A 15,281-nucleotide genomic window follows, 5' to 3' on the forward strand; every position below is an offset into this window, starting at 1 on the left:
ACAAAAAGAAGTGGGGGAGAAATAAGATTCACAGAGAGCGAGCAGACTCCAGAGGGGAAGAATAAAGGGCATAAGGGCATCTGCTTCAGAAAGTTAAGGGCAGCCGTCCTTTTAAAAAAAAAAAAAAAAAAAAGGTAAAGTGCAGGAATCAGGCCTGTTGACTGTGGGAAAGGGTTGGAGCGGACATTGCCTGAGCAGGCCACAGGGCTTCTGGACACACACGGAGTGGTGTCAGCGGTGGCAAATGCAGCTGGGTAGGCATGTGGAAGCCCTGTCAGAAGATTGTGTCCAGCAGCACAGCTCACAGCATGCTGTGCACCAGCCAGCACAGACGCAGCACCTTGAAGATTTCAGATGGACTGGGTCCGCACATGGAGGTGCATTGACTGTTCTGCTGTAGGCCACAGATTTGCTGTCAGCAGGCCTGATGAGCTTGGAAATGCATAGCTTTCATTAACTATTGTGTCTGAAGAGATACAGCAAGAAGGGAAACGGGGAGAGGGAAGCGGAACGGGGATACAGGAAGTGCTAAGTGTAACATGGAATGAAGTTTAATACAGTCCGTGTTTTAAAAAGGAGCTTAGAGGCTCAGTCTTGCTGCTGTTCATGCCATTGATATCAACGAGAGGAGGATCAGGCCCCAGAAGAGAGTGACTGATAGGTTTGGAGGGAGCAAAAGTCCCTGGTATTGCAGTTAATATATTTGTTGCATGAGCCACAGGTGGAGGCAGACAGCATGTTTACAGAACCCCCTGTTCCTAACCTTCATCTATGAGCTTGGAAGGCTGTGATAGTATTATTCAACTGTAGGGCTTTACTGCTTTCTTTTTTTTTTGTTTACCCCTCTTTGTGATATTTGATAGCTAATGAAGTTAAGTGGGAGAACTGCATCTTGTAGAAATGTGTATCTGAAAATAGAAAGTGAAAAGAAAGAAGAGGTGCTGAAAAATGAGCAACAGATTCTATCATGTTCCTAGCCCATCATATAGCTTCTCTCATTTTGAGACGTCTCAATAAGTATTGCAAACCAATTTAAAGCGTCACCCTCTTGTAGTGTCAGAATTCTGTTTTCTTTGTTACCTTCCTCCTAGTAAATTCAAAAATTGCTAGGCAACTCCGTGTCATGAAAAAAGCGGAGCAGATATAACATTCTCTCTGACGGTACGATACATTCCTTTTGGGGGCGGGGGAGAAATGCCATTATATAGAAGTTTCTTAGGCTCATGAACTGATGCTGTAAGGCATTCATGTGTAGGGTACAAATCCTTATGAGATTACAGATTAAAGGCTTTTGGTAAATGCTATTTAGGATGAATTTTAATCTATATAGTTACCTTTTTGAAAAGCATTTAATAGGCATAACCTTTACTTCCAAAGGCAGTTCTGAATCAGTATAGAAGAAATGTCATTCCTAAATGTTTTTGTTCCAAATGGTTAATGAAAATCTGTCTTGTCCACATTGCAATTACGTTTCCTAAGTCTTTGACTAATAACAAAATTGATCAAGATAGAGCAACCTATTTAAAAAAAATTGCACAGGTAACATTGAAATTTTTCAACATATTGGCTCAGGTAATTACGAGTGAGATATAGAAGCTGAAGGTCACAAATTTGAATGCAGTTTTCATTAGAACAGATCAAAAAATGTTGCCATCTGAACATGATTGTGGTCAGAATCCTGTTTGTAGAGGACAGCTCAGTGAATTGTGAAATCCACCATTGTGATCATGAACAAGCCTCTGATAGGTCACACGAAATGTGAGTGAAGGCTGCATACACAGTCACAACCATAAATGAAAATTTTGAGACAAATGAAAAATTAAAAGTTCCAAAATAGCTTATGGTGTATTTTTTGTCTTTTTACATACTTATATCTTGTTCTGAATCACTTACTTAGTGGCAGGGAAGGGTGAGGAGAAATTAATTGATAAATCAGCAGTCATAAATGGAAGGATAAACTTGGCACAACTTTTTCAGCTACTTGTTTATTACCATTTTCAGAACCTACTGTAAACTTTCCAAAAGCACAGACCTCCTATTGACTTTCAGAATTTTACTCCTGCTCTGTACGTTGCTGTCTGTCACAAGGCAACTGACCTGAGTGGATTTCCATCTGTGTCTCTTTGTTCTGAGAATTAACATTTTATACCTGCAGCAGAAAACGGTACCAGCGGAATCTCCAGTTCAAAGGCTAAAAAGGAAGATGCTAATAATTTCAGGAACAATACTTCTGAGATATTGGGGGCATGTGTATTAGAAAAGTATCTATGGGTGAACACTGGGTAGTAATTGCCCAGGTGTGTCTCTACAATGGCTACATGCATGCCGACAGTTCGAAGTTGCTGCGGGGGAGAATTAGCCTAATGAAGTGCTGCATATTCACCGCAGCACTTCATTATTAATCTCCCATCACCCTGATTAACATGCCCCCTTCGAAGCTGGGGGCAAGTGTAGACAAGCCTTGAATGAATCTTCTGGAAAGTATAGATGTGCCTTTAGGAAATTGAGTTAGTTGTCGTATCAAGCGGTAGGGTTGTGAACTCTTTTTAATCTGAGTGTTTTTTGTTTGTTTGTTTTTAATTTTAAAGCACCACACAAGGCATAGAGCTGTATTTCTTTATCTAAATTATCCATGATAGGAAGTGACTTTCATTCTTCTTTTGTGGTCCACTGGTTCTGATGCATTTTATAGTCATTAACCTTTGTTCCCACAGAGTGTTCCCTTCTCAGCATCTGTGGTGAAAATGCCACATCTCTGAAAGAGGGTGACGGATGTGAATATGATTGCTTGCTCCAATTCCTGATATTTGAACCTGAGTAGGATAATGGCTGCCACAGCGATTTGTCTTAGTTTTTATCTGATGGTGCATCTTAACTAAAGGGAAGATCATTCTTGCCATGGTAGATCTTCCACAATTTGATTTAGCACACCTAGTGGGGAACATGCTAAAATGAACTTACCGGGTGCCCCTGTCAACTGTGATATTCCTGTTCTGCCCTCTCCCATGTTAGGATTAAGGGAAGTCAGCAGGAATGCAGGCTCCATCCACCTCCCTTAGTGGAGATGGCGCTGAAGCCTGAATTAAGGTATGTCGACTCTAGCTACGTAATTAACATAGGTGGAATTGCTTAGCTTAATTCGACTTTCCTGTGTAGCGTAGACCTGCCCTCAGTCACCCACAACGATTTAGGCACTAACAAGACAGTTACAGACTGGCTAACATGGCATTTTGGGTACTGGGCAGGCTTCAGTTTTAGGGTATGTCTACGCAGCAGCCTTATTTTGAAATAAGCCATTTCAAAATAGCTTATTTTGAAATAAAGCAGCTACACACAAAATGCATTTCAAAATAGCACACAACTTATTTTGAAATGGAGCCATTGGATGCACTATGGCTTATTTAGAAATAGCTTCCATTCCCTGTCTTAACAGCCTCTATTTTGAAATAGGCACTATTCCTTGTGCACTGAGGTTTACCAAGTTTGAAATAAGCCAGCCACTATTTTGAAATTATTTCAAAATAATGGTTGAGTTGTGTAGACACTAGGATAGCTATTTTGAAATGACGGCTGTTATTTCTAAATAAATTTGCTGCATAGACCTATCCTTAGAGAGTGGTATTTGTCTGCAGTGCAACCTCATCATTCAGAGTTCTCTAGAACTTGTGAAAGCAGGTCACATGAAATGGATGCGGGTCTTTCCCCCTCTCCCCCCAACTTCCCAATGCCAGCAAGTATGAAAATTGTTGATGGGATAAACAGAAGGACAATGACTAAAAGCACGGGGGTGGAGGGAATACCTCTCAAAACTCTAAATGGTAGAAATTGAATAACAAAACAAGGAATCAGAGAGGTAGCTGAGTTAGTCTGTATCTTCCAAAACAAGAAGTCATGTGGCACCTTATAGACTAACAGATATTTTGGAGCATAAGCTTTCGTGGGCAAAGACCCACTTCATCAGATGCATCTTTGCCCATGAAAGCTTATGCTCCAAAATATCTGTGATTCTATAAGGTGCCATAAAACAAGGAATGCATCTCTATAGATTCCTCCCAGCAGCACCTAACTAGGTGTATCCAAAAAGCACTTGGTAGTGTTCGCAAAGGCACAGTGTTACTTATGGGTTTTATCTACAATTCATTATTACACTTGGATAAAAAGGTAGGAGAGACAGCTGATGGTACCTGTGTATTGGGCTTACTTTGGATGTGCAAAGAATATTCAATCAAATTTCCCAGATTTTGGTACTATAAAGTAGAAATAATAGGGTATAAGAGTACAGTCTTTCTGTTTAATTTGAAGAGTAGAACTACATGTGAAACCTCTGCTGTCCAGCACCCTCAGGAACTGACTGGTTCTGGACAAGAGAATTTCCTGGGTGACAGGAGGTCGGTATTGTCTAGCAGTATTAGCACCACTTCCACTGCTTAATGGACTCTTAGGAGTTGTTTAGAAGTAAATTATAGCTAATAATAACCCAGAACATGGAGAGTCAGGACTGGTGGCTGTAAACAAACATTATGGGACCACAGGAAACTTGGCTACACCCATGAAAAGTGGTCTTTCAGCTAACTAAAATCATGCCAGATTACTCAGTTTGCCAGATGAGAGTGTACCAGATTAGAGGTTCAATCTGTTGTATGAAGGAAGGGTGATCTTTTGGTTAAGGCAATGGACTGGGATTCAGGAGTATTTGAGTTCTAGTCTCAGCTGTGATTGTCTCCTTGTATGACCTTGGGCAATTCATATCATCGCTGACAAGCTCCTGGTAAAATATCATCTGTCTCTTTTTTCGGTTCCTGATTTGTAGCCTGTAGACTGTCAAACTTCCTTTAGAGCCCCCCAAACTCTGTTTTGTTTATTTATGAGAATGGGCATGTACTACTTTTACAAGCAATGGATACCACCATAAAGATCCAGTTTTAGGCCCTGTCTACACTATGAGCGAAGAATGGGATTACCCCACTCATGTATTCATACTTGTGCAGACTTTGATTGAATTAGTATGAATATGAACAGCAGCATTGTAGTGTTAGTGGAGGCATGTCTGAACCAAGCCAAGTAAATATCCAGTGGAACTTTGTATGCTGCCACCAGTGTAATTATACTCATGCTAGCTGGATGAATACGTGGACACAAGCAGGGAAATTACAACCCTAGCTCCTGGTGTCAGAGGTAGCCTTCATTGGAGCCTCTAGCTGCTTCTGTAATAAACTATTAAATTAAGGCATACGTTCTTTCTCCAATTTGTATTTTGCTTGAACATTCCAGAGTGGAACTCAAATTAGTTTTAGAATACTTAATCTTTTGGGTTCCCAACAGGATCGGACCTGAGAAGTGTAACTAGAATTTTCTTGTCTGATAAATAAAAGGATTGCAGCAATAACTGCTGTCAGCGCTTTTCTCATTTAAACAAGTAAAGCTGACAAATGATGAAGTTCTATACTGCTGTGTTATGTTTAGTACATACAGAGCAATTATTCATCTGCTGCCAGCATTAGTTTATCAACAACTAAACCATCCAACAGCACAGAAAGCTTATTAGCATATCAGTACCACAATCATAATTTTATATTCTGTAAGGCTGTACTGTATAACAAAAGATGATGGTTGCAATTTGCACAATAATTTAAAGGGTTGAACTTTTTGTGCTTATTAGAATTATTCAGGTACAATTCTGTTCATATTGATGGCATGCTATCTTTTGTTTGCATGGGTTTGGGGCTCAGCCTATGATGTTGTCTATGAAAAATTTTGTTGGTATCTCTTAAGATGTAGGAGATGGGTGGCTAGACCATCCTGATAATATTGGGTGAACCACAGTGATGAAGAACTGTAGCACATTCCTCCTGCCTCAGGTAGGACTACTTTGCCTGCGTTTTTCCAAAATAGTTGTAAATATGACAGTGCTTTGCTGAAGGAAAAGGTATTTTTTAAGTTATTCCCAATTGGCTGCCTTGCTTGGGACAGCTAAAAGGGATTTGATTTTTTTCCCCCCAAGAAATGCTGAGCACCTGCCATGTGAAAACCAGGAAAATGTATGTCTACTTAATATAGTGTCTGCTTGTAGTGTCTATTTAAGCACTCAAACATGGATCATGGAAGTTTTGGAAAATTTAGAATCATATGTCTGCCTTGATTAAATCATGTATTGGGAAAAGTTAGGTTGGAGATAGAGTACTTGCCAAAACTAAAGCCATAGTTGGCTAAATCTAGAATGATGATGACTCAAAATTTTATAGTAATAATGAGGAGTCACGTCTGGGCCCTTACAGGTTGAACTTTTCTAGTCTGGCACCTGTGGGACTTTACTGGTACCAAACCAGAGAATTTGCCAGGCCAGGAGAAGTCAATATTTTCTAGAACATTACCAACACTTCCACTGCTGACTGGGCTCTTAGAAGACATTTAGGGGTAAATTAGAGCTAAATAACAACACAGAGCACTGAGAACTAGGATTGGTGGCTGGAAACAAACTTTATGGGACCATCGGAAACATGGCCACATCCATGATAAGTAGACATCCGGCTAACTAAAATCATGTTGGACTCCAGATTTTGATAGACCAGAGTGTGCCAGATTAGAGAGGTTCAACCTGTATTATTAAAATTAGAAGGAGAATTGGTATAAGATGGTCGGGAACTGCAGTCACTCATAACTTGCTTTGTGGATGCATGTGTGGAATTTGGCCTCACAATCAGCTTAAAGACGACCCAGGTGATGGGCCAAAACGTGGGTAACGAGCCATCTATCAATGTGCTAGACTACGAACTGGAAGTCGTTCATGAGTTCGCGTACTTAGGCTCGATGATCTCGGACAGCTTGTCACTTGATAGCGAGATCAACAAGTGCATTGGAAAAGCCACCACAACATTCTCCAGGCTGATAAAGAGAGTATGGGCTAACAATAAGCTCACTGTACACACCAAGGTGCAGGTATACACAGCCTGTGTTTTGAGCACACTGCTGTACGCCAGTGAAACATGGACTTTGCGCTCAAAACAAGAGCAGCGGCTCAACACGTTCCACATGCGCTGCTTTAGGCGCATACTCGGTATCTCATGGCGGGACAAGGTCCTCAATAGCTTAGTGCTTGAGAGGGCAGGCACCGCTCCCATGTTCACCCTTCTCAAACAGAGGTGCATGCGGTGGCTGGGCCATGTCTCATGCATGACAGATGGCCCAATAATGAAGGGCCTACTCTTTGGCGAACTGGCGTCTGGAAAGAGGCCGAAAGGGTGACCTAAATTGTGCTACAAGGACATGTGCAAGTGTGACCTCAGCGCGCACTTTATCAGTGTGAACACCTGGCATTCGCTTGCCTCAGACAGGCATGTGTGGAAACAGGGAGTGAAGGAAGCTCTTGCTGTGTGTGAAACTACCTTGGTGAAGGAAGCGGAAGACAGGAGAGCCCTCAGGAAGATCCGTGCCTGTGATACCAGAGCGACATCTGCCTACTGCTGCTCACAGTGCGGAAAGGACTGCCACTCCTTGATTGGATTGCACAGCCACAGGAGACGCTGCTCGGATCAGTCCAACTGGGGCGCAAACCCATGATCCCTCGGGATCGAAGGATGCCTACTCCTAACCCACACGTGTACTGGATATGGTTCACGGTCTCATGTAGAGGCACTTACAGAGAGAAAGAATGAGTGTCCTCTACAGCTAGCTAATAGCCAGCTAGGTTGTAGCTCAATCTGTGGGTTGTAGCTCACTAAACTGTTGGAGGTCCCAGGTTTGGTTCTGCCTGTTGATGGTTGCAGTAGCACTACAGGGTCTATGCAACACCTCTGAACAGTTCTGCAAGAGTCTACCTCAGTAAGCAGCACAGTGGATGGTATGGCATCATCATGTGCAGCATTAGGCAGATATATTCATTGGAAAGTCATTTAATATTTCATGGGTGTTTACACTCGGTCCAGCTAAGAATTGCATTGGCAACTTGCTTTGATTCAGGGTTACCATTAATGGAGCTTGTAATGGAGCAGCTGCCAGAGGTCAACCTACATACATAGTGGGCCTCACAAATCTCCGTTTCTCTGAGGTCTTCCAACTGAGATGGTGCTTGCAGTTTCTTTGCCACAGAGAAGAGAAGTATCTAATAGCAGTGCAGAGTTCCCTGTTCTGTGTTTGGTTCATAATCCCATTCTGTGCTTTCATTATGACAGAAAATATAGGGAAACTTTCTAAACAGCTTTGCTTAGAATTGCAACATCAGCATGCATATTTCAACAAAACAAGAAACTTCCGTGTTCTTTCTGTGACAAGTAAGCATATGAGTAACTAGTAGAACTAACGAGACATCTTTATAAAAGGTCGCAGGTTTGGCCACCGTTGAGTTGTGTGACAAAGCAAACAGAGTAAGTGAAAGAAAGTAAAATGTCCTCTAGCAGTTGCTGGCAAAATAGCATAGATTTTGTTTTGCTTTACAGTGTTTAAGGCTGATTTGACCTCCTCTCACTAGTATTCCTGGTGGGCCTTATCTCTACTGTTTACTGAAGGAACAAACTGACTTCCCCCTGCCTTTCAGAAGTGAAATACCCAGCTGTTAATGATGCCTGAGATTAAGTGGCAGCCAGTTTATGGAGTTCGGGTTTAGAAATTCCTTGCTGCTTTATAAACTTCACAGGAATGAAATATTTTGAGATTGAGTTTCCATTCATTTCCAGCCAAGGGGAAATAAGTATCTCAGGATGGCAGAAGAGGGGAAGAGAGAAAAAAATGGCAGAAGCGAATGTGCTCCATTTTCAAATTAATGCTTTTATGGCCAGCTGTCTTCCAAATTATTTGTGATGCCTTTTAACTTGGGTTTGGATTATCTCTCCATTGTCCCCAGATTGCCCTACTGTGGGTGTCAAAAAGGTGGCTTACAGCCACATCTGTATCTGTCTAGGGAGGGAAAAATGCATGGAACCTGATTTTTTCCTCTGAGTCTTATGTAGAAGTGGGAAAAAAAAGACACTCTCAAAGAAGTCAATACAAATCCACTGGTAGGGATAGCCGCAAATCAGAGAAGGGGAAATAACATTTTCTAGTGGACAGTGTGGGCCTAACACATGAGATGGTGAGAGGATGTCTTTCCTGAACCACATTGGAAACATCTGGGTCCCCTAAAATGTCTTTGGAAAGTACTAGAATGGATGCAACTGACTGTGGTGCTCTGTTCTGAAAGAGAGTAGTTTCTGTGGGTTTGCTGCATTAGCCTGTAGCTCCACAAAAAACAAGCCATCCTGTTGCAACCTAAAGACTAACAAATTTAATTATTGGGTAATGAGCTGAGCCACAAAGTTTGTTAGGATAAGAGTAAGCTATATATGAATTTGGTGGTCCTCGCTCTTACCATATAGGAGGAATTCTTGGTCAAACAGACAAACGTTGTAAAATATATAGTAGATTAAGCAATCCTTCCTTTGGTCACTATCTCACTTCATTTTGAGTTTTTTGCATCTTTTTGGTAGTGAAAATTAGCCTCTAGTAATATTGTAAAAGCTGGAAACAAACCTGTTAATACTCCACACTTCTGTTACTAGTTCAAGTTTGAGGAAATATCTGTAAACTTTTCTCTGATGTATTATCAGCATGGATTATTCACCCCCTGAAATTACTGGGAATTTTATCAACATCAAGAAGTCCTGTGGCACCTTTTCGACTAACAGCTATTTTGGAGCATAAGCTTTCATGGCAAAGACCTGCTTCATCATATGCATGAGTGGGGGGTGGTTTCAGAGGGGTATTTAAAGAGTGGGGTCCTATTACATGGGGGGCAGAGCTGACAAGGTCTATTCAGTCTGGTGGAAAAGGCTCATTATCAGTAGTATGTATGAAGAGAGGAAATAACAGGTCAGATAAGACAGGGGGATATGGCCCACTGTCAGTCTAATGGGGAGATGTTAACACGTAGGGCAGAGAAGCTCCTTTTGTAAGGTGCAACCACTCCCAGTCTCCATTTAATCCTTGCTTAATGAAGTCAAATTTGCAAATAAATTGCAGCTCAGAGATTTCTCTCTCCATTTGATTTTTGAAATTTCTTTGTTTCAGGACTACCACCCTTAAATCTGCTACTGAGTGTCCAGGGAGATTGAAGTGCTCTCCCACAGGCTTCTGTACATTGCTCTTCCTGATGTCTGATTTATGTCCGTTTATTCTTTTATGTGGACACTGTCCAGTTTGGCCAATGTAAATTGCAGTGGGGCATTGCTGGCACATGATGGCATATATTATATTAGTAGATGTGCAGGTTAAAGGAGCCCCTGATGGTAAGGTTGATGTTAGGTCCTGTGGTGATATCACTGGTGTAGATATGTGAGCAGAGTTGGCAGCAGGGTTTGTTGCAGGGTTTGGGTCCAGGCTTAGAGTTACTGTTTTGTGATCTATATGGCTGGTGAGGATTTGTTTAAGGTTGGCAGGCTGTCTGTAGGTGAGGACAGTCCTGCCTCCCAAGGTCTGAGAGAGTGAAAGGTCATTGTTCAGCATGGGTTGCAGATTGCTGATGATGCATTGGAGAGGCTGTAGGTGGGGGCTATATGTGATGGTCAGTGGTGTTCTCTTGTTTTCCTTACGAGGCCTGTCTTGTAGCAGGTACTTCTGGGTACCCATCTGGCTCTGTCAATCTGGAATTTTATGAAACAGAACCAGTGCTAGAATTTTTATCTGGGCAAAATTTATGGTCCACATTACAACGTCTGGTATACCTAGTTCTTCATTACTTCACATACCAATATGGAAGATCCCTGTTTGCCTTAAAATAATTTATGCTATTTGCTCCCTCAGTAAAATATTCCCACAGCTCTAGAATACTATTGTTTATGCATTTAATGTCTATTATAATTACTATGCTCTGGGAAATACAAGACGTCATGGCTCAGCCATGAAGGTCTCTCTAAGGGCAGACTGAAAAGTGGGCATAACAAATTGAGCCTCCTTTTAACATGTACGTTGGCTAGATTGGTACTGTGCTACCTACTGTTAATTTGCCTCTGAGAGGGTTGTAAAGCAGGACTGCAGATGAATTCAGTGAAGTTGTACCATCCACAGGGGCTGGTGGAAGAACACCAAATCAAAAAAGGTGTTTGAGTGGTATCAACACTATTGTGTGTGATGACTTAAAAAAAAAAAAGGCAGTGCTTTAATATGGTGGCTGGTTTATTTAACCCATCAATACAAGAAAGGCAAGTCAGCTGGTAGGGAATTCTCCATCAAGACCTTAAACTCACTTCTCAAGACTACATAAGACTGGCAATGATAGACACAGTAGTGCCTTATGCAAAGCTCACGTTTTCCTTAGGAGTGTAGGGCAGGTTGTGATTGGCAGGCCTTCAGTGGGACACTCAATCAATTCTTGACTGGCCTCTTGTATTTTCAGGAGGGGATGCACTTTTAGTTTATAAACTGATCAAATCAAATAAATAAATAAAAACATTTAAAAACAAAGGCATAAAAAAAAGTTTTGTTAGGCAGATGTTACATTGTTCCAAAGCTCAAAACCAGTAAATAATTCTTATGGCTTGTGCATTCTGACCTACTCAACTATTTGGATTCAATTAGCAGTAATATATTATTGTCATAGTAATTAAAGCTTTGCCTTGATTAAAAATGGAAGTAGTTAATTAAAGAGAAGAGGTTTGGCTAACCTTAGCTTTATGCTTGAGTCAGATGTCCCATATCAGCTCTTTTCCTGTATCTTTTCCATTCAGGTCTGAAGGTTCGAGAGGTATTCATCAACGTGACAAGGCAGCAAGTTGAGGATTTTCATGGGCCAGAGGATTACTGGTGTCAGTGTGTCGCATGGAGCCATTTAGGGACCTCAAAAAGCAGGAAGGCATCAGTCCGCATAGCTTGTAAGTAAAATGAGTGTGGGCTATTCAGGCTTTTGCAAAGGGTAGAAGCAAGCTGTTCAGTAGCGTTAAAGGTAACTGAGCACTGAGAAAGCTCTACTGTCATTTCTAGCACTCCCTGTGAAATATTACAGGAACATCAGGGAGAATGTGCCATATTTGTTCTGATGTTGCTTGTGTAGGAGCTCCATTTTATTTTAATGTTGGTTGATGATTTTCTTTGAAGTGCACTCAACAAGTCTGTTTCTCTGAGAGAATATGCTTGGATTGCATGCACACAGGTGTCATAACAATGCAATGCAAAAAGAAATGTTAATGCAAATTGAAAACCTGCTGGAATGTGCCCTGTTGCTCCGTGCTGATGACAAGGGTCTAAAGACATCTGCAGAAGCACTTAACAATGTATGACTGCTACGTTTTTCAAGAAAAAAAATCAAGAAGACATTAGAGGCTTTTGTGTTCTTCTAGTTGAAATCTGCTTTTGAATATTGAAACAGATCATTGATTGTGTAGGCTGATGGGGGGGAAAGTAGGATGAGAACACAAAAATGGGGTAATTTTTTTAGTTACACAGCTGAAAACAAACCAAGTGACAAGAAAAAGCTCAGGCAAGGGATAAAAATATCCCTGTTAAAACCAAGACTAGTGAATGGCCTGCCAGACATTTCAGAGTCCTTGAAACGAAGAGATTTTTTCCCTATGGGAATAAACATGTTATTTACAATACATAAATAAAAGGAAATCTTCCTTTTTAAGACAATAAAAGAGCCATTGAAGAAAAGGTCAGGTAAGTCTAGCTAAGAGCTTATTCATGTCACCTGTGAACTGGGCTATCTTTCTGCTATAACTGCCAGCTAATCACATATCTGCTCCATGCATCTGATGGAGTGGTTATTACCCAAAAACGTTTACACCCAAAGAAATCTGTTAAGTCTCCGAGGTGTTACAGGACTCCTGATTGTTTTTACGATTATAGACTAATATGGCTAACCTTCTGAGACTTGTCACATAGCTACTGTTGTATCTCTATTGGGTGGCTTGGACTTATTCCTATATTTGTATAGAACTAATTCAGATGATAACTTTCTCCTTCTTCACATTTTCCAGTGGCTTGGAATACTAGGCGACATCTCCCAAGGTGACAACATTTACTGTACTTAAAAAAAAAAAAAAAAGTGTGGCAAGCACATCGTGTTCTCCCCTAATTAGAGGAGACCATGCAGAGGATCAAAACTTGTTGTATCATAATATAACCATCTTCATCTTGAGCAGCACTACTGTAAATTACTACTCTAGGCATAGAGATAGTGCCATGGTTGTGAATATGTGTTCTAGAAGTGTGTAACCTATTAGAGCTGATCAAAAAAAAATTGGACTGTTTTATTAACATGTTAAATACAGTAGAATCTCTGAGTTATGATCACTAGAGTTACAAACAGGCTTAGTCGCCCACATACGTGACTTGGAACCAGAAATACACAATCAGAAGGTGACAGCAGATACTCCTCTCTCTGTGGAAACTACTACAAAAAATTAAAAGTTTGAAAAGAAAGATTTGGCAAGATAGTGGACCTGTTTCTTTGCTTGTTTCATTTAATTTAGGATGGTTGAAAGCAGTATTTTTCTTCTGCATACCAAAGTTTAAAAAGGTATTAAGTCCATGTTCACTTTTAAAAAATAACCATAACATTTTCTTCAGAGTTGCAAATATTGGGAGTTTCAAGCAATGTCCGTCGCCAGGGTTCTCATAATTCTGAGGTTCTACTGTGCTTCCAGTATTTTTCAAGAAAAACATTTAACTGTTTTCCGAGTCGCTGCTGTAATTTAAACTCTGTATGCCAGCCGCTTGTGCTCAGGTGGGTTTAAAAGGTACCCCAGTATGGAGAGAAGCAAAGTAAAGAACATGTTTAGAATATATTTCTTTCCAGACTAGGCCAGTAATGATGCGTTGAAGATTAAATTCATTCCTGATTCATCCCTACTATTACTCCATTAAAGTCAGTGTAGTTAGAGTTGTCACCACTGAAAAATCACTGTTTGCCAAGTTAGTGTGCACACTGCCATTATTTTTGTAATAAATATATAGAGAGGCTGTATTTTTGAAGATAGAGTTCATCTGGGCTGAAAAATGTCAATTTCCTTTAATGGCAGCCACTGTGCCATAGATTAGAGATGAATTGTCGTAACCACCCAAACAATATAGAAGAAACGTAGCTACAGGGCAAGTTGCATCGTGCCAGTGTTTGTAAAATACTGGGGAGAAGGGACAGTAGTTTTCCTCAGGCAGGGGAGCTATTTTTGTCTCAGTCCATCTCTGCTCCTTGTGTAAGAATTGCAACACTGCAGTGTTATCACTCACAATCAACAGATCATTATCTTGATGCAGGAGTAACCAGGAAACACAATAAGCAGGATTACAAGGAGGAGGAACATCAAAATCAAGCGGCCAAAATGATAATACCCTAACATGAGTGTTATGAGACTAGATGAATTCAAAGCTTCATCTGATTTTTTGCTTTACAATTACATCTGGTGCATTTTTCTCATGAAGAGATCTGAGCTCTGTTTTTTTTAGTGTTTCTGTTAGTTGAGGATGCAAGAATATATTTCCTCTAACCTTTGTGTGGTCTCGGTTTATCTTTTCTTTTTTAAATCATTAGTTCTGGTTATTAAGCAAATATTATTAGGCAAAAAATGTCAGCAATGGGCAACCTAAGCTAGAGAATTGGCTGCAAGGGTGGCCCTGCTTCATGTCAGTAGGCCACAAGACAGTTGGTCTCAATATGTTAGAGTTTTTTTAGGGGATTGGGGGAGAGAACTAGATTCTGTTCCCATCTTAGTTTTTGTGTGACAGGATAACATCAAACTAGATTTCCTTTCCATGCTTCTGCTTACCCACCTGAGAAACGGGTACAGTATTTCTCTGGTCTAAAGCCTATAAAAGTCCTGTATAATTATATGACCATCATAAATTCAAATGACCACAAAGACATTGAAAGTTTGCCTTAACTGCAAATTCCGTTTTTGGCTCAGATGAAGATTGTTTTTGAGTTTGCATCTACAATTATTCTTCTTTGGCAGCACCAATTTAAATGAAACAATTGAGCAAACTAATATTAAAACATACCAACCCCCTAATTTTTATAAGTGACTGATTTTTTCATTGGCTGATTTAATTTGAATGTGTACATTCAATTTTTATTTCACTGCATTAACTGTCATAACATTGAATGAGTTGATAATTCGCCCATATTGCTGAGCTGCAAAAGACTATTATTCTGGATTGAATTTTCATTGACTTTGCTCTGTGCCATGATTTTTTTTCTCACCCTAACATGGCAGAGTGAAAAGAGCACAAGGAATGAACTGAAATGGATGGATTGGTTTAGCCATCTTGTTGTTTTTTTTTTAATATAATGCCAGTCACAGTGGTCTCTGATCACCTGT

At 40.5% G+C, this 15,281-nt stretch overlaps 1 protein-coding gene and 1 long non-coding RNA gene across 6 annotated transcripts in view; one reads left to right on the forward strand and one right to left on the reverse strand.

Annotated features, from left to right (window-relative positions):
• The window catches only part of UNC5D (unc-5 netrin receptor D), a 301,553-nt gene that overhangs the window by 153,523 nt on the left and 132,749 nt on the right, over window positions 1-15,281 (forward strand). For all 4 annotated transcript variants that reach the window (XM_074981594.1, XM_074981597.1, XM_074981595.1 and 1 more), the window contains exon 3: window positions 11,694-11,837. In XM_074981594.1, the coding sequence (XP_074837695.1) occupies window positions 11,694-11,837 (144 nt within the window). The remainder of the gene's footprint in view (window positions 1-11,693; window positions 11,838-15,281) is intronic.
• The window catches only part of LOC142004150 (uncharacterized), a 233,621-nt gene that overhangs the window by 39,621 nt on the left and 178,719 nt on the right, over window positions 1-15,281 (reverse strand). The window lies entirely within an intron of this gene.

The sequence above is a fragment of the Carettochelys insculpta genome, chromosome 31 (assembly GCF_033958435.1).
Source record: "Carettochelys insculpta isolate YL-2023 chromosome 31, ASM3395843v1, whole genome shotgun sequence".
Taxonomy (NCBI): Eukaryota; Metazoa; Chordata; order Testudines; family Carettochelyidae; genus Carettochelys; species Carettochelys insculpta.